The sequence below is a fragment of the Anabrus simplex genome, chromosome 1, assembly GCF_040414725.1.
Source record: "Anabrus simplex isolate iqAnaSimp1 chromosome 1, ASM4041472v1, whole genome shotgun sequence".
NCBI lineage: Eukaryota > Metazoa > Arthropoda > Insecta > Orthoptera > Tettigoniidae > Anabrus > Anabrus simplex.
This window is the reverse complement of record NC_090265.1, coordinates 890092748-890112736: the sequence shown is the minus strand read 5'-3', so window position 1 is coordinate 890112736 and position 19989 is coordinate 890092748. Positions and strand designations below refer to the sequence as shown.

The 19989-nt window shown below is 39.2% G+C and overlaps 1 protein-coding gene across 1 annotated transcript in view; it reads right to left on the bottom strand.

Moving 5' to 3' along the window:
- The window catches only part of LOC136857704 (glycine dehydrogenase (decarboxylating), mitochondrial), a 110064-nt gene that overhangs the window by 72722 nt on the left and 17353 nt on the right, over nt 1–19989 (bottom strand). The window contains exons 3-4 of the mRNA XM_067136568.2: nt 15543–15678; nt 1247–1411 (exon numbers count right to left, since the gene is read on the bottom strand). Coding sequence (XP_066992669.1) covers nt 1247–1411; nt 15543–15678 — 301 coding nt within the window. The remainder of the gene's footprint in view (nt 1–1246; nt 1412–15542; nt 15679–19989) is intronic.

The window sequence follows — 19989 nt, the reverse complement described above, 5'->3', positions numbered from 1 at the left end:
TTTTAGATAGTATTGCATAAGGTGGATAAATTAATACTTCCATATTGTGATGTAAGAAAATTAGAAGAAGAATACTGGAAACACAATGGAATTGTGTCAGATGTGGTCAATTAGATTATCATTACGGATCCGTGTACAAGTGATGATTCCTCCAATGAAGATAGCAGTCAGTGTGATTCTTCAGAATCTGAGCTCGCCGTGCCAGTGTAAGGTAATTTTGAATCTCATTTGCATTTTTAAATTCTATTGTCTGATATTCTTTTCTTATTAGGCATGTTCCACATTAATTCATATATTTTTTGTTTGTATGTATAACATGCTATAGTTCCATTTATTAATATATATAGATTAGGAGAAAGTTGATATATGTTTTCAGGACAGTCAGTAGTGCCAGGACAGCTTATTTTGTGAATGGAGGACAGTAGTTTCTAAGCATACATATCGTAACTTGTTTGTATATTCCACAACAACAACAACAACAAAAAGAAAACCCACACTTGAACGACACCTTCTTCCTTATAAATATAGCCTATTGTCAGTAAGTCTCAGCTCAGTAAGTAATTCATAATTATGCTAGTATATACTTTTTCTTAAAGTTTTGTGTTATGTGAGAATTTTTATAGCACCCTAAGGATTACAATACATTCAAATAGAAATATTATTAACTTTAATGTCTGGCTCCATGGATAAATGGTTAGCATGCTGGTCTTTGATCCAAGGAGTCCTGGATTTGGTTCCCAGCCGAGTCAGAGATTTTAACTTTCACAGTTATTTCCTGTGGCTCAGGGGCTGGGTTTTTGTGCCATCTTTAGCATTAGAATTCACTTTAGGTAGGGCCCCATCATCACAAACATGCAGGTTGCCTAGAAAGACCTACACCAGGCCTCTTCAGAGGTATATATTGTTAACTTTAATATTTGATTAACCGTAATTTCTTAAGTCTGAAATGCAAGTAAGTTTCCAGGGTGGTTATGTTTCACATATTCTACCTTCAGTGATCATTTAGATATTTCCCCTGTGTTGACAGAAGAAATAAGTTTTCTTCTCAGACTTTTAAACATTTTACACATCACAAATACAATACACTAAGCTGTAGTTTCTTTCAATTTAAGCATCTTCCATAAAGTTATATACTGAAGACAGTTAAATAACACATATTGTACCTTAAATATTAACTTTGTTATATTTCTCTACCCTATTAGAATATTTTCAGTAAGAATGAAGTGATAAGCATCACATTGATTACCTGAAGCAAAGACTCATAGCCTCAGCAGCTGCTGTGCCCTCATCCAGGAGGGATGCATTGGCCACTTCTAGGCCTGTGAGATCTGTGACCATTGTCTGATAGTTGAGTAGTCCTTCCAGCCTTCCTTGAGCCACCTCAGGTTGGTAAGGAGTGTACTGTGTGGTCCTACAAGAAAATTTTCAGAATGAAAGACAAATCTAGTATTATTCTAAATGGAAGTTGTAAAAAATTGAATATGTCATACTCAGAGAGGGTGGGGTAGGACAGAAAAGATTTCAAGGATAGGAACATTCTTGACAGATCTTGATGTGGGAAGTGAGGAATAAGATAAAAGCTGGATAAATGCAGGAAAATAGAAAAGAAAGAGAGAAAAAAAAGAATTAGAGATACATGCAATTGATGAAACACACAACAAACACAGAAGGAGAAAAATGTTCCCAATGAAGTAACATGTAACATATAAGTAATGGAAACTGAACAAACAAGTAACATAGAATACGTGTTTACTTCTGCCTCTTTATTTTTGATTTGATTTGTATACACTTCTATTATATCCATATTCATGGCAGAAAGTTTCTAGTGAGATATGCTGGGTACTGTTGGGATTTCAAATGTGTAGACCTAATTAAGTCGATAAAATTTTTCTCTCTCTCTTCCCGGTTCTACCCTGCATTTATGGTATCTTTAAGGCTTCATTCCTGACTTAGACTGCCTAAAAGCTGATGTCAGTATCTCCACTTTTCATTCATCTAATACAGTACTTCAGAATTGTAGACATTTTTCTTTTCTTCTAATGTATTGTCATACTTAGTTAAAGAGTCAGCACTGGTTTACAGATTTTGGTTTATTTTATTTGTATATGCTTTTAAAACAAAACCAATCAAATCATGGTTTACAGAGTAGTACTATTCACATCATGTCTATATGATACATCCACTAACATACTCACTTTATACTGATTTCAGCAATATGTATCTGACTTCAGGTTAGCTATACTCTCCAACTGGTCTGTTCCTAGAGACTGTTATCATCATTTATTTTTATTGCTTAATAACAAACAATATGCTTTCCCCATTCAGGGAATGTCATAAGACAAAGCCTGAAATATTTGAAGATTTAGCAATATTTGATATAACAGCAACTCTTTAAGAGATATTAAACAAATGTTATGAGGGGAGTCATGACTGAAAGGTTGCGATTATTTATCAAAACATCGGATTTTCTATTTTAATGTTAAAAATCTCCCAATACTTCCTCTTTCAAATCCCATTATCGCTTTTTGCCCTAATGCTTTAAAGCTCTAAATGCTGCACGGTGTACATAAAGCAAGCATATGTCTCTTTCTCTCATACTGTCAGACAATATTGGCTTCAAAGTCCTTTTGGACTACCATTTCAATAATCCTGTTGGAATATATGGTGGGTGGGTGTGCAAAAATTCATTAAGTAAGAAATGTTGTGAACTGAGTTAATAGTGCCGGCCCCGTGGTGCAGGGGTTACGTGCCTGCCTCTCGCCTGGAGGCCCCGGGTTTGATTCCCGGCCAGATCGGGCATTTTTCTCCCGACCTGAGGGCTGGTTTGAGGTCCACTCAGCCTACATGATTAGAATCGAAGAGCTATCTGACGGTGAGATAGCAGCCCCAGTCTAGAAAGCCAAGAATAACGGCCGATTATTTTTATTTTGCTAGTGGCTTTACATCGCACCGATACAGATAGGACTTGTGGCGACGATGGGATAGGAAAGGCCTAGGAGTTGGAAGGAAGCAGCCGTGGCCTTAATTAAGGTACAGCCCCAGCATTTGCCTGGTGTGACAATGGGAAACCACGGAAAACCATCTTCAGGGCTGCCGACAGTGGGATTCGAACCCACTATCTCCCGGATGCAAGCTCACAGCCGCATGCCTCTAACCGCACGGCCAACTCGCCCGGTAATAATAGCCGAGAGGATACGTCATACTGACCACACGACCCCTCGTAATCTGCAGGCCTTCGGGCTGAACAGCAGTCACTGGGGTTTGGGTTTGTTTTTTAGTTAATAGAGGCATCGAGAGAGGAGAGTAAGCTGCTTGCACATGTATTGTTCATTATGTCATATTTTGGATGGCTACGAAGTTATTGAGTTCTGTGTTATGTGTTAAATTGACTTTGGCCAGACTTGGGGTGTGCAAAGTGCGTTATATCCTGTCCTTCATGACTTACCACAATGGGCACTATTCAACACTTTATTCTGTACGTGCAAACTGCGTTATATCAGTTTGGTAGTGACTAAGCGCATTTTATTTGCCCTGTTTGTGAAATTGCCCAACAATATAGAATGACTTCTTGCACTAAGCACTACTCATTATTTTCACCAGTAGCGGTGATTGGGAATTATAAGTAGGGGGCAAAAATATGTACAGACAACAAAAAGTATGCAGGTTAGTGGGATATAGCAGCCGGGAGGGAGGGTGTATATATATATATATATAACGTGGAGAAAAAAGCTACAAAATGGTAACCTTTTGATGCTCTCTGAGTGAATTTCGACAGAAAGGTAATAATAGTTTTTTGAGATTTTGATTCAATATTAGGCCTACACAATAAAACTTTCACTGAAGAAACAGTAATTACACATGCATTACAATTAAATAGAAGTACAGCATGATTGCATAATTAAAAATCATTTAGTATTTGACCACACACCAAGAAACTAACAGACACTAAACAGACTGCCAGACTGGCGAACATGTGCGGCAAGCGGGTGAATCATACCTGAGTGTTGGCAGAAAAATGTACTCCTGCTACCCTTCCTCACAGTACATGCAAAGTCTCCACTACTTGCTGTGGAGCTATAAAAATCGGTTAGCCTCGATGAATGATATTTGGTGCGTATTTCTGCAAATCATTTTGTCAATAATTTAAAAAATAAAGGAAAGAATATGACGATAAGACAACAGGGATCATACAAATTGCTTTTAAAGTTAAAAACTTCATGATTGTTCCGTATTGAATAGAGAAAATAAGAAGATGTACAATATTATAGGGAAGGATCCACCTTTCAATACTCCGTAGTAAAAAGTAGTTACAACCTGTTTATTGGGACCGGTTTCAACACATTTAGAGTGTCATCATCAGCCAATTAGCGAAGATCTTAAAATAACTAACATATTGAACACAGGCAAAATATTAACATTGTATCACATCGTAGCAATTCAGTTAATGTTCAAAACACAATAATCACAGTCAAGAGAGTAAACAGAACTTCACTATCTTGCACCGAAAACAAATATATTTGAAGTTCATAAGCAGATCAAGTATGCACTTATGTAAAGTCGTTACTAGGCAGGTCTTGTAGGCATTTGTTTCTCCGGCCGAAGAGTAAAAGGTGACGTGAATGAAGTCTTAGGAAAACAGTGTAGGATTTAATTTCGTCAAAATCAAAGTGGATATATAGGTTTTAAAATAATTTAAAACGTTAAAAAAGAATAAAGCCAAATAAAAATATATTAAAAATGGGAAGAAATAATGAAAGAAATACGAGGTTCAACTCGAAACAACTTGCCGTAGTAATTGATAAAGAAATGATAAATAGAGAAAGGGGGTGGGGAACGTTTATTAGAGGGTGGTGATGGTGGTTATTGTTATTAGAGGAAATACAATTGGGCAACAATCCTTTATATAACACTAATTCGAGGAAAAAAGAGGAAGAGAACCGACACTTCGAAAAATGAAGATATTGGTTAAAGGAAGACAAGGGCCACGAAGGGCGTGAAAATGAAAAACTCCCTAGCCCTCGCAAACCTAATAGCATCGGGGTCGGAAAAGAACAAGAGTTGACCAAGGGAGGTCGGACAGGATAGATGAAAGTGAGGAGCCTGGCACAAGTAAGTGGAAGCAATGCCAGGACTCAGCTAAGGGCCCCGTGGTCGCCAACCCATGCTCCGAAGTTCAGAGCCCCTGGGGGATGGAGGGTGGGAAGGAAAGAAAAATGGAAGGGATCCGATACTTCGAAAAATGAAGATATCAGCCAAAGGAAGACAAGGGCCATGAAGGGCATGAAAATGAAAGACTCCCTAGCCCTCGGAAACCTAATAGCGTCGGGGTCAGAAAGGAACAAGAGTTGACCAAGGGAGGTCAGACAGGATAGATGAAAGTGAGGAGCCTGGCACAAGTAAGTGGAAGCAATGCCAGGACTCAGCTAAGGGCCCCGTGGTCGCCAACCCACGCTGAGCGTCTTTCATTTTCATGCCCTTCGTGGCCCTTGTCTTCCTTTGGCTGATATCTTCATTTTTCGAAGTATCGGATCCCTTCCATTTTTCTTTCCTTCCCACCCTCCATCCCCCAGGGGCTCTGAACTTCGGAGCGTGGGTTGGCGACCACGGGGCCCTTAGCTGAGTCCTGGCATTGCTTCCACTTACTTGTGCCAGGCTCCTCACTTTCATCTATCCTGTCCGACCTCCCTTGGTCAACTCTTGTTCTTTTCCGACCCCGATGCTATTAGGTTTGCGAGAGCTAGGGAGTCTTTCATTTTCACGCCCTTCGTGGCCCTTGTCTTCCTTTAACCAATATCTTCATTTTTCGAAGTGTCGGTTCTCTTCCTCTTTTTTCCTCGAATTAGTGTTATATAAAGGATTGTTGCCCAATTGTATTTCCTCTAATAACAATAACCACCATCACCACCCTCTAATAAACGTTCCCCACCCCCTTTCTCTATTTATCATTTCTTTATCAATTACTACGGCAAGTTGTTTCGAGTTGAACCTCGTATTTCTTTCATTATTTCTTCCCATTTTTAATATATTTTTATTTGGCTTTATTCTTTTTTAACGTTTTAAATTATTTTAAAACCTATATATCCACTTTGATTTTGACGAAATTAAATCCTACACTGTTTTCCTAAGACTTCATTCATGTCACCTTTTACTCTTCGGCCGGAGAAACAAATGCCTACAAGACCTGCCTAGCAACGACTTTACATAAGTGCATACTTGATCTGCTTATGAACTTCAAATATATTTGTTTTCGGCGCAAGATAGTGATGTTCTGTTTACTCTCTTGACTGTGATTATTGTGTTTTGAACATTAACTGAATTGCTACGATGTGATACAATGTTAATATTTTGCCTGTGTTCAATATGTTAGTTATTTTAAGATCTTCGCTAATTGGCTGATGATGACACTCTAAATGTGTTGAAACCGGTCCCAATAAACAGGTTGTAACTACTTTTTACTACGGAGTATTGAAAGGTGGATCCTTCCCTATAATATTGTACATCTTCTTAAATTGCTTTTATTTAATAAATCTTATAATTTCTAGTTTTAACAGCTAAACTGGAATAAAAACGTAATGTTTTCTCCACAAAGGGGAGAGGGGGCGACTACCACTCTTTCCCCCCTCCCTAATCACCGCTACTGATTGTCACTAAGTGATTACTGAACTAAATTCTCTCCAACAACTGGATGGTCGTTTCCCAGCTGTTCTGCTTGTTGGCTAGTCACAGGCCTTGATGTGGTGCCTATTACTTTGCCCACAGAAGCTCAGTTTTCAGTGTATGTTATGTGAGCTTAAGAGCATTATATCTTCCAGAGTGGAAATATTTTGTATTACATTAAAGCAAGGCAAGGATCAATCTACTGAAACCAATGGAGGAGAATCCTGTTCATAAAACTGCTTCAATTGTCATTCGTATTACTTAAGCCAGAATTATTACAAGTTGTGTTGTTATCAGAGAATGCTATCACGAGTTAGATTACTGATTCATGATCAATTCTGATCAGTCAATTCTGTCTTGGAACTAAAGACGAGAAGCACAAAATAAAAATGTGCTAGCTTCATTATTTTAAAACTTAAAAATTATTGAAAATTATAATTGGGGACTAAATGTAGTGATTCTTATAGCATGCTGTAAAACTGATGGTAATGTATGAAGGTCAATCAAATATAAACAGGATTTTTGTTCCTGAACATCAAGAGTTCGTAGGACTGGCCTCGCACTTCTGCTATGCTTAGGCAGGACCATTAGGAGTGGGGAGAGTGTGCTGTTAGATATTTCCCGCCGTTTCATCAGTAACGCTCATGATGTCGGAGCAACAGGTGCATCCTTCCCCTGCACAACACATAATTATAAAATTTCTTGCTCATGAAGGAGTTACAACGACGGAAATTTGACAGAGATTGACAGCACAGTTCAGTGATCAAACATTGTCAAGGACGCGTGTATGTAAGGAGTGGTGGAGGAAAGGGGAGGCAGCACCAGTAAAACCCGAAACTCGACTGTCAGATGGCAAGGATCTTGCAACCATTTTTTTGATCAGCGAGCCATTTTGCTGATTGATTTTTTTGCATGAGCAATGCACAATCAATGCTTCCCACTACTGCAAGCTGTTGAACAAGGCAAGGGTTGTATATCACTGCAAAAGACGAGACCAACCGATTCGACAATGAATGGCCCTATACTGCAGCTCTAACTGTCTCCAAGCCATAGGAAATGCACTGGACTATACTTGATCATCCTCCTTACAGCCCGGACTTATCGCCCTGTGATTTTCATTTGTTTGGACTGCTTAAATAAGCTCTAGGAAGGCAATGATTTGAAGATGACGAGAGTGTGGAAGACTTCGTGCGCAACATGCTCGTGACACGACCCTGTTCTTTTTATGATGAGGGCATCAAAAAGCTGTCCATATGCTGGGACAAATGCATATCCACAGCAGGAAACTATCAGGAAAAATAAATTGTAATTGCCTCGTGTTTTTCAATAAATGAATTTAAATAAAAGATAAAATCCTGTTCATAGTTTATCTCCCCTCGTAGTTCTCTCTAATTTATCTATTCAAGTTCTGCACCTTGTATTCCTGAAAAACTTCAGTACATTTCGAACTCCAACAATTCCCAGCAGGACTCAGAGTTCAGTATTATTGACTTCTCATCTGATTCATCTTGTTCTGATGTTGTTGAAGGTACACCCCAGAAAAAAACGAAGAGGATGTCACACAAGGAAGATGGGAGTAGTTCTTTTTTTAAATCCTTCAGAGATCGAACCTAATGCTGCGAGAAAAGTCAGTGACAATGCATTAATTGAAAAATTCCACGCAGTTCAAGTGTCATTGCATGAACCTTCTCATGATTTTGAAGAAACTGGATCTGTCCATAAGACAACTTGGAAAAGTGTCAGTGGGCAAAACAAAAACAGTTATTTCTCAGTGATGTGTATGATGGCTTTGCAAGATTCTGAAATGCTGCAGACCATCGATCATCGGCCATACCTATATGGAATGTGATTGTGATCACAGTATGATAGAAAAAGCAAATAAGAGGTTCAATGGGAACATTGATCACCCTCATGACCTGGCCCAACTGATTAGGCAGTCCACCAAAAATAAGCCTTTTATTGTAAAGGAAATGAACCGGGAAGAATTTTTTATTTACTCAGTGCTTTTGCAAGGTCCTCTGCAACACAGGGAAGTAAAGACAAAACTGGAGGTCATTTTGACTGGAGGGAAGCGAAATGATTGGATTTTGACAAAAGTGACATGGGCACCATTCATTATAAAACAAAACTTGATGCCAGTGAATTTGAAGAGGTCTCATTTTTGAGGAGGGGTAAGCATGGCAAACCTACCTGCAGCTTACAATCCAGTTTCCATCTCTGACATAAAGAAGAAAGATTTAATGGATCTACTCCAGTTTATCTCGCCAGTTTTCCACAACCTCTACAAGGAGATTCCCTCACAAGCACAGTAAGAGACTTGCACCCTGACACCCTCAATGATGGCTACAATGAACAACACAATGTCGTGTAAACATAATGTTTATGTCAATGAAATGTGACATTTTGTGAGGTAAACTGTATTTAATCAAATACTTACGAACAAATTACGAGTAAATTATGTAAATAATATCTGTATTAATACCAAATGTGATATTGTTAATTAATTATAAAGCTAATTCATATCCATATTACTGTGCAGCAATGCATTCGGTTACTAAATGTGGATGTGCAAAGTGTGTTAAGTCATAATTTTTCTACAGCCTGTATTGTTTGGCTCCCCAATTACATGGAATTTAAAATGACAAGTTACCCCATTGTTGTGAACAGTATTAGGTTCCTGAAGATATAGTTCAAATTACTTATGTTACACACTGGGTTTTGAATTGAGCTTTAAAAATTGATTTTCTCAAAACTAGTTCCAGTAAATTGTGACATAACACACTTTACACACCCACCCATCATATTACCTTGTAGTACGCCTAGGCTGTGCATAAGAGGAGACAGAAGTCTGTGGGAACTTACAATCAAGAGCAGTTTTAATACAAGTGAAAATGAAAACCTACAACCTGTCATTGACCGTGTCAGGGATGTAATGGATGAAGCAGATGATGGGGTCGCCACTCCCAAAGTGTTTAATACAAGTACGTTTCTTAAAACTTTCAATTGCATTATCAGCTCATTGCCATGTATAAAATGCTCCTTGCAACAGAGTTCTCAACAGAATCACCTGAAATTTTCCGATAAAGTTTCAATATTGCAAGTTATAAATTTCATATCGGGATCCACGTTAAAATACGTATGAGCTCATGAAAGAATTATCTCATAGAAGTCCCCTTTTTCAGTATACTTTGTGAAAGTACCAGGAATTAAAAGTAGTTCTGCATTTTATTATCAGTTGAATATTACCTTTGTATTTTTGTTGCTGAAATAGCACCAAACTACAGTTTCGCCTAATGTATGAACAATGACAAATTGGAAAACTTATATCTCTAATACGAAGGTAATCCCAAAAATAAGGTCTCCTATATTTTATAAATACATAGACCTGTTTATTTCTACAATGGTTTACATCATTTTACAGCTTGAACATTTAGCTATTTTTCTACACAATCACCATTTCGGTCAATGCATTTTTGTAGACGCTGTGACAGTTTATGTATGGCCATGCCATACCAGCTCGCCGCCATGCTGTTCAGGAAGTTGTGAGCGGCGCTTCGAGAAACCTCAGGAACCAATCCAGGGTGATCCTCCGATCTTCACGCATGATTTGCTCAACCTTCACGACTGTCTCGATGGAAATTGGCAGTCTCCCGCTCCTTTGTTCGTCGTGGATTTTAGTCCGACCAGCTGCAAACTCTCTACACCACTTAAGAACATTTTTCATATCCATGCACGACTCTCCATACACTTCCATCAATTGGCGACGGATTTCAATCGGTTCAGTACCTTTCGCATTCAAGAGCCGAATAAAGGCGGAATTGTCACTTCACATGAACCCTCTCTGAGCTGAGTCAGCGTAGAGGGGAGGTTGATGATGTTACTGCATTCAGCGTGAAGACAGGAAACACACTGTCCTCACGTTCACAGATCGCAATATACTTCGTCTGATGGCAAGCTACAATAGTACACCCAGTTCATCGGATTCTGACGATCTTGTAATTGCCTGTGATGTTTCTGTTGCCATGAGTACTGTCTGTCGCAAACGACTTTGGGTACATGAAAGTACTTTGCGGGGTTTTTTAAAATTTTCTGTGGCTATTTCTAGCCAGATGCAAGCCTTGTAAGGCAGATCACGTGATAAGGGTGGGCGGCATCTGCCATGTGTAGGTAACTGCGTGTTATTGTGATGGAGGATAGTGTTGTGTGTGGTGTGTGAGTTACAGGGATGTTGGGGATGGCACAAACACCCAGCCCCCAAGCCACTGGAATTAACCAATAAAGGTTAAAATCCCCGACCGGCTGGGAATCGAAGCCGGCGCCCTCTGAACCGAAGGCCAGTACGCTGACCATTCAGCCAACGTGTCAGACAATTTGCGGTGAATACCAAAATTTAGTAAGGGAGCTAAATGGGTAACCAGAAAGATTTCAGATGTACTTCAGGTTGAACAAAGATGAATTCAACTACTTATATAATCTCATCAAGGATGAAATTGTTGGCCAAATTATGCTCTGCATTTGCAACTGATTCGGAGGAATCCTACACAAGCTTTTCAGAAATGAGAAAATTTCAAAAATTACTTCAACTCGCTTGAAGGCTCTGTGCCATGGCAATTACCAACAGTTCATCGTGGAAGAATAAATTGAACAAAGAAGAAACAAACTGTGTGGTAACAAATGGATCAAACTCTAATTCAACAGGAAAATTTGTATTTGTAATTTGTGTAGTATTTTAATTTTTTTATTATTATTATTACCCCCCTGGCACATAATGCCCTTGAAAGGGCCTTGGCCTGCCCAGCGACTGCTGCTCAGCCCAAAGGCCTGCAGATTATGAGGGGCCGTGTGGTTAGCACGATGCATCCTCTCGGCCGTTATTCTGGGCTTTCGAGACCGGGGCCGCCATCTCACCATCAGATATCTCTTCAATTCTAATCACGTAGGCTGAGTGGACCACAAAGCAGCCCTCAGGTTGAGAGAAAAATCCCGGGCTGGCCGGAAATTGAACCCGGGGCCTCCAGGCGAGAGGCAGGTACGCTACCCCTACACCGTGTGGGCCATCTTTATTATTATTACTAATAACAATAATATTGGGATAATAACCACAAGTACAATTGTCGACTGCTTTCAACAATTGTATGCCTATTAAAATTAATACGTGTGATCTTTAATTCATTTCCTATTTTGTACCATGCCTCATGCCACATTTGCTCGTTTCTATAGCTAATCAAACGTACATCATACAGATTCTCATGCACCCACACCAATTCAATTAACATTTCTTCCATGTCGCTAAAAGAAACTGCTTCTATTCACACTTCACGTCGCCAGATATGTGCTAGAGCAGAAAACTGTGCTCCATGTGAAGAGCGCTGTCACCAGATACTATGTCACAATGACATCAACCAATGGCAGCAGCTGTGACATGAGTGCAGTGTGATCACCCTATATTTCATACAGTGTGGAAAAGGCATAGCACACCTTTCTGGACAGGTTTGATTGCGTCACAATACGCGCGAACTCACGTGAAGTGACAGTAGTGTGTTTCTGCCTTAACTGCGCCCACTTCGCACTTGGCGGTAACACCCAACGGGAGCTCCATTCTCAACAGCTGCCAAGCCAAGTCTGCGTGCCTCAGTGCGGCGTGTGCATGTTTATATGCGAGCGCGGGAAACACTCTTCACAATATTGTGACCAACAGCCACACAAACAGAGTTCTGTGTTTATAACAAAATACGAGTCTGGCTCCATGGCTAAGTGGTAAGTGTGCAGGCCTTTGGTCACAGGGGTCCCAGGTTCGATACCTGGCAGGGTCGGGAATTTTAACCATAATTGGTTAATTTCGCTGCCACAGGGGCTGGGTGTATGTGACGTCTTCTTCATCATTTCATCCTCATCACGATGCGCAGGTCGCCTACGGGAGTCAAATCAAAATCCTTGCATTTGGCGAGCTAAACGTGTCCTCAGACACTCCCGGCACTAAAAGCCATACGCCATTTCAACAAAATAGGAGACCTTATTTTTGGGATTACTCTCTTATATGAGTATTGTTGATAAGTCTGTCAAATTATAATCCAAAAATAATTAAAAGTGTGCTGCAAGGAGCATTTTCCATGCAGCATATAAAAATAAACATAAACTTTGCAACAAATTAACAAATCAACTTAAAAATTTGTGTGGTGCTCTATCTTGTTAATATATGCTTGTGTTTTAAATTTGGTTGTGATAAGTGGTAAATTGTAAGTTCCAAACTTCAGTCATGACTCTCCTTAATATAACAGCAATTCTTTAAGAAATATTCCTTCTGTATTCATATACCACAAGATGACCTGACATCACATGCATAACTTACAAGAACATATGGTAATTATTGTGAAAATGTAATTGTTACTGAATAGTTATTTTTTAACTACTGAAATATGTTCTAGATACATACATCTTCATATAAAATGTTGTGCCTTTCAGCATTCAGTCTGCTAGCCTCTGTGAATTTACTAAATGCCACCACAATACTTTATCTGTAATTAGCTCTGTGGTCTTGTTTAGTTCTCTACTTCTTATCTTTAAGTCATTAAAAACTGGGTGTAACAATAGCTGTCTTGGTCTCCATTTCTCTTACCATCCATGACTGAGTTCATTACTCTCCTAGGCAACATATCCTCCTCATCTTAGAAGTGAAGCTTCCACGGTGTGAAGAATTATTTAATTTATTTTCCGGGTTGAACCGTGTTGTACTTGTACGCATATCACGTACAGTTTGCCGACGTTTCGAATACATTGCAGTATTCATTGTCAAGGCGACTGAAATACCCCTACCTTTATCTTCTCATTCTGAGTACTCTGCTGCCATTGTTTCTACCTGTTTGTACCAGCAATCATTAAACAATTTCTGAAGCGAGTACAATAAAAACTTTGAGTTCCATCTATTCAATACTTCAGTACAGTACACTATTCATGTTCTAATAATCATTATATAAAAACTAGAACATGTTTCAGCTCATTGTGGGCCATCTGTAGCTAGAAAAAAATACAATTATTCGCGAGTATTTACGAAACGTTTCCATTAAAATTGGTACAGTATAGTATATTGTACATATTAAAAATTATTACAATAATTTTTAAAAATGCATGGATAAATGTGAGTCATTAAAAGTCTGATGAATGGGTTTTGTTTGTTCTTTTCCCCTTCTGCTCTGTGCTTATTGTCTTCTATCTCTACCTCAAGACAGGAACTCTCAAGAATAGCCTTCTCACTGAGTGCAGATGTGAGTCCTGATAAAGCTGCTAAACAGAAACAACTCAGCAGGCGCCTAGAACAAGAAGCAATGTGGTGGTGATTATTGTTTTAAGGGAAAGTATAACCAGGCAACCATCCTCTCTTAACAGTAACCACAGGAAATATTGGAGGAGTTCTGACTCTTCGACAAATGAGGGTATCGGCAAAGGGCCACAAAGGGGATGAAAATGAAAGACACCCAAGGTTTTGCAAAGCTGATAACGTTGTTGGGGGAGAACAAGAATTGACCAAGGGATATCACATAGGAAAGATGAAAGTGAGGAACCTAGCACAAGCAAGGAGAAACAATGCCAGGCTCAGCTAGGGGACTCAAAGTCAACAACCCATGCTTCCAGGTTGAGAGCCCCTGGAGGACCTCTTATGTTGTACCAGTATTCTACCATCCCCTACCCAGAGGGAAAAAGAAAGAATAACGTAGATGTGAAATGATTCATCTATGAAGACAGCAATAAATGAGTGAAGATGAAAGATTTTTCCTTGTAATTTTATATAGTGTCTAGCTGCCCTTCCTCTGTATGTCTACATGGTTCCTTGAGGCACATAATTGAGGAGAAATGTCCCCAAGGGTGCATTCCCTTTAACCTTTGCTATGCATTGCATTTAGCATGTCAATGATCACATTTTTGTCAAACCCTCAACTTGCTCCTGAGATTCTGAAGCACATAGGAGGACATGTGGTTGTCAGTAGCTTGTCATTATGTAGGTTATTTGCTTCCTAGATCTCTCTGGCCTTTTGCAGTTTCATCTTTTTGCAATATTGCTGCTCTTCATTTGATCACCTCCTTCTGGTATAAAAACCAAGTATCAGGCTAATATTTAAAAAATAGATTACAGACAGATGTACAAAGTGTTTAAACATTGCCAGGATGATTTCCATAGCAACTTCTCAAGAGTTACTTATCGGCTCTTGGACTTCATATTGCACATGACTGGCACTGATATTTCTCTTAATTTTCACTGTATCAGTAAAAGGTATAGAACAAAACAGCTTGTAAATAATATCCTAAATGAGTATTGTTATGAGCAATTTTCCTGTAAAACCAATCACAAGAGAGATATATCCAGTTTTATATTCAAGATCTCCTCTGAAACTGATTTTATTTGAACAAATTATAGTTAAGATCCTGTTTACCTTTATCCTAACCTTAAATACCAAGCTTCATGAAAATTCACTTATCCATTTTCCTGTGATGTCATAACAAACACAGAGACAAACAGACAGACAGACAGACAGATAGACAGACAGACAGAAATTAAACTGAACCCCAGTCTAGAAAGCCAAGAATAATGGCCGAGAGGATGCGTTGTGCTAACCACACGACACCTCGTAATCTGCAGGCCTTCGGGCTGAACAGCGCTCGCTTGGTAGGCCAAGGCCTTTCAAGGGCTGTAGTGCCATGGGGTTTGATTTTATGGTATAAAATCCAAGTATCAGGTTAATATTCAAAAAGTACAGACAGAAAGATAATTTTATATACTGTATATAATGTCTATCCACAAGGCCCTGTCAAGTTTATCCTTTCCTCTTCCCTACCTTTCTTTGATGGTACATACTACTTCTATCATAATATTCTTGTCTCTTATAACTTACCAGCCAGGATTTTCAAACATGTTCCTCATGATGGTATGAGGTACGCAGCAGTTGTAGTAACCCATACCAATATAACTTCGCCAGACCTTGTTCTTCTCAGCGACTTCACGGATTCGCTTTATTAGTTCATATTCACCTGAGAGAAAAAACAGAAATGTAGTTTAGAAACAATATTTTTCACTATTACCAAGATGAAGATCACAGGGATATGCACTTTTCAGTCAGTGAGCTGGTTACCACTCTATCCACAAAGGAAAAGAAAGGATGAGGTTGATGTGGAAAGGGTTCATCTACAAGGATGGTTTGAAAAGTTCTCGGAATCACCGCTAGATGTTAGTGCTAGAGCAACGAGGTTCCCACGCAATAATCACAAATCCTTTGTGAGTGAACACATGGCGCGTCAGTGCTCTAGCTGCAGGAGTGTGGTAGTGACGACTCTTTGTTCTTGTTCCTGCGTAGTGATTTGTGACAATGGAAAAAACTGAGATTCGAGCAGTGATTAAATACTTTGTAAAGAAAGGTATGAAAGCAAAGGAAATTCATGCTGACTTTCAGAACACACTGGGGGAATCTGCTCCTTCATTTTCAACTGTTGCCAAGTGGACCAGCGAGTTTAAATTTGGTCGGGAGAGCTTGGATCATGATCCGCATAGTGGATGGCCAAAAAGTGTTACGACCCCAGAATTTATCGCAAAAGTGCATAAAATGGTCATGGTCGTTGACTGAAAGTGCGGAAGATTGCTGAAGCTGTAGGGATGTCTTCTGAATGGGTATATTATATTTTAACCGAAGAACTGGGTATGAAAAAATTATCCGCAAGATGGGTGCCGCGGCTCTTGACATTGGACAATAAATTTAAAGATAAAAATGTTATTGTTCCGTATTGAAATTATTGATCTTAAAAATTAAATAATTGAAAAGGAGGTTCAACCTATTCAATACTTGAAAGAAAGAAATGTAGTAATTACATTCTTATTTAAATGGGACCGGTTTCGACCTTAGTCCAGGTCATCATCAGCCGTAAGAACGTACAATGTTTATGAATATTGGAGGTCAGTTTCACACTCTGATAGGCACAAAGACACGACACCACATTCTGTCATGCACAAAGTCACAACACTATCAACTAATATACGAAGATCTTCGTATATACGAATATATATTAGTTGATAGTGTTGTGACTTTGTGCATGACAGAATGTGGTGTCGTGTCTTTGTGCCTATCAGAGTGTGAAACTGACCTCCAATATTCATAAACATTGTACATGTTTTTACGGCTGATGATGACCTGGACTAAGGTCGAAACCGGTCCCATTTAAATAAGAATGTAATTACTACATTTCTTCGTATATTAGTTGATAGTGTTGTGACTTTGTGCATGACAGAATGTGGTGTCGTGTCTTTGTGCCTATCAGAGTGTGAAACTGACCTCCAATATTCATAAACATTGTACATGTTTTTACGGCTGATGATGACCTGGACTAAGGTTGAAACCGGTCCCATTTAAATAAGAATGTAATTACTACATTTCTTTCTTTCAAGTATTGAATAGGTTGAACCTCCTTTTCAATTATTTAATTTTTAACATTGGACAATAAACGCACCAGATTGGAAATGTCCGAACAAAGTCTGGCCCGTTTTCAGTGCAACCAACAAGATTTTTGCGCTGGTTTGTGACTACAGATGATACTTGGGTCCACTACTATACCCCAGAGACAAAACAGCAGTCAAAGCAGTGGAAACATACTGATTCACCACCACCAAAGGAAGTAAAGGCAGTGCATTCGGCCGGAAAGGTCATGGCCTCAGTTTTCTGGGATACAAAAGGCATTCTGCTGATAGATTATCTTCCTACTGGCCAAACAATTAAGGGGCAATGCTATGCAAACCTCCTAGACCAACTACAGGAAAAGATATGCGAAACAAGGCCTGGTTTGGCAAGGAAAAGGGTCATCTTTCATCAGGACAACGCTCCGCTGCACACAAGTTATTGCCATGGCAAAACTTCATGAACTGGGGTACAAATTGTTTCCACATCCACCTTATTACCTGATTTGGCACCATCAGACTTTCATATATTTCCCAAGCTGAAAATTTTCCTCGGTGGACGGAGATTTTCTACAAGGGAAGAACTGACAGCCGAATTGGAGAGGTATTTTGCAGGCCTGGAGGAATCTCATTTTCGAGATGGGATCAAGGCATTGGAACATCGCTGGACCAAATGCATTAGTCTACAGGAAGATTATGTTGAAAAATAAAAGCAGTTCCACTGAGGTAAGATACTTAATTCTAGTACATTCCGAGAACTTTTCAATCCACCTACGTATATCTGGGTGCACAGATAATGTCAAGGAGGAATTCTGCAACAGTCTGCAAGCTATTGTCCGAAAGGGTCCAACATCGTTGGAGGTGAATTGAAGGATCCTGTTGGCTCTCAGAATGGCAGATACGTGCAGTCATGGGGGATATGGATATGGTTTGTGACTACAGATGAAACTTGGGTCCACTACTATACCCCAGAGACAAAACAGCAGTCAAAGCAGTGATGATGATGGATGTCATATACTGGACATTGCTGAAGCATAATACCTAGCTATAGCTAATACGGTACATTCTTCAAGAAAAGATCAACACACCTAGCCAACAGTGGTAGGCATGCTATGCAGATAAACTTCTGATTAGTTCAAAGACAAGATCTGAAGTTACTGGTCAATACCAAAGTGATTTCCTATGACAGCATTGTACCCCAACACCAGTATCATGCTAGACATCTGAACAAGCCAGCTGAGGCAGACTGGAACACTGAAGACTGGACATGAACAACTTAGATGGTGGAAAATCAATTCCACTAAGAATGAGCTGAAAACTGCCTTGGTAAACTTCTCAATGAAGCCAGGGGAATCAACAGAAGAAATATGAGACAATGCTGTGGGACAAATACATCAGGTTGCAGTTGACACTTTGGGTAAAACAAAGCCAGAGTGAAAATTTGTTGATAACCAAGCATGGTTGCGGCACGAAGAAATTCAATGGACCATTAAGGAAAAGAGGTTAGCCTTCAGGGCTGAGTGGAGTGCCCATCTCAAAACTGATTGTGAACAATATCATTCACTAAAATTGGCAGTGAAGAGAACAGTGGCTGCTGCAAAGCACTATAATTACAAAGACTTGTACAACCAGCTGGACACCAGGAGGATATGCCAATATAGAGGATGTATCATAACTCATCATCAAAATCAAATCAAATCAAAATCTCTTTATTTGCAAATGAGGTGTCTACCTTGGTGGCAAATGGTACACTAAAATACATTATTGTCAAGCACTAAATATTAAATTAACAAGAGAAGAAAATTTTTCCTATAATACAATATTATACAATTTACGCTAACAATGTTTTCTATTAAACACACAGCTCATCCTTAATAAATTTATATTGTTTACAAAATTCTACTTATAATATCTCCTGTACTACTTACAAATATAGTCAACTGATATACAGTATGTGGAATTACTTCAAATGATACTATACAACTGGTATAAGATTAAACTTTACATTGCATTTATTTACTTTTTTCCCCCCCCATTCTGGAACCTAAGTAGCATAACGACCTGCTGCGTTTTAACCAGAGCCCCTTTTGCCACCACTTTTCAGAGTTTCTGAAGGGCCTTCACAGCTACCGTAGCGGTCCCAGGGCCCTCGAAGTCCCCACTGTACTTCACCCCTGCAGGCAGTCCCCTACTTTGGCTGTCCAAACTCCTTAGACCAGGGGATGGAATTAATTTATTCACACACATTTTTTTAATTTACAATAACCTGCACTGGTCGAATGCCCTCTAACACTTCATTTATTTTCTCTGTTGCTGTTTATTCTCTTCTTGAATATCTGTACAGATTTTGGAAAAGTATCAAACACTACCCCTGGTAAACTGTTCCACTCCTTCACACCCTTCCCAATGAATGAAAATTTACCCCAATCGCTTCTGCTAAAATTCCTTCTAATTTTATATTTGTGGTCAGTCCTGCCAATATAATTATTTTCCAACGGAAGCCTCTCACGGATATCTCCCCATGCTTCTTCTCCTTTATAGGCTCTATATAATCCTATAAGTCTAGTTTTCTCCCTTCTCTTACTTAAAGTTTCCCACCCAAGTTCCTTTAACATTTCTGATACACTACTCTTTCTCCTGAAATCCCCTGTTACAAATCTTGCTGCTTTCCTCTGCACACTATCTATTTCTTTTATTAGGTATTCTTGGTGAGGATCCCAAACACTGTTTGCATATTCCAATAATGGACGAACCATACTCAAGTAACTTTTTTCTTTTAATTCTTTGTTGCATCCTTTAAGTAGCCTCATTATGACATGTAATGATCTGTATGCTTTCCCAACAATGTCATCAATATGACCCTTCCAGTGCAAATTACTTTCAAATCTCACACCTAAGTA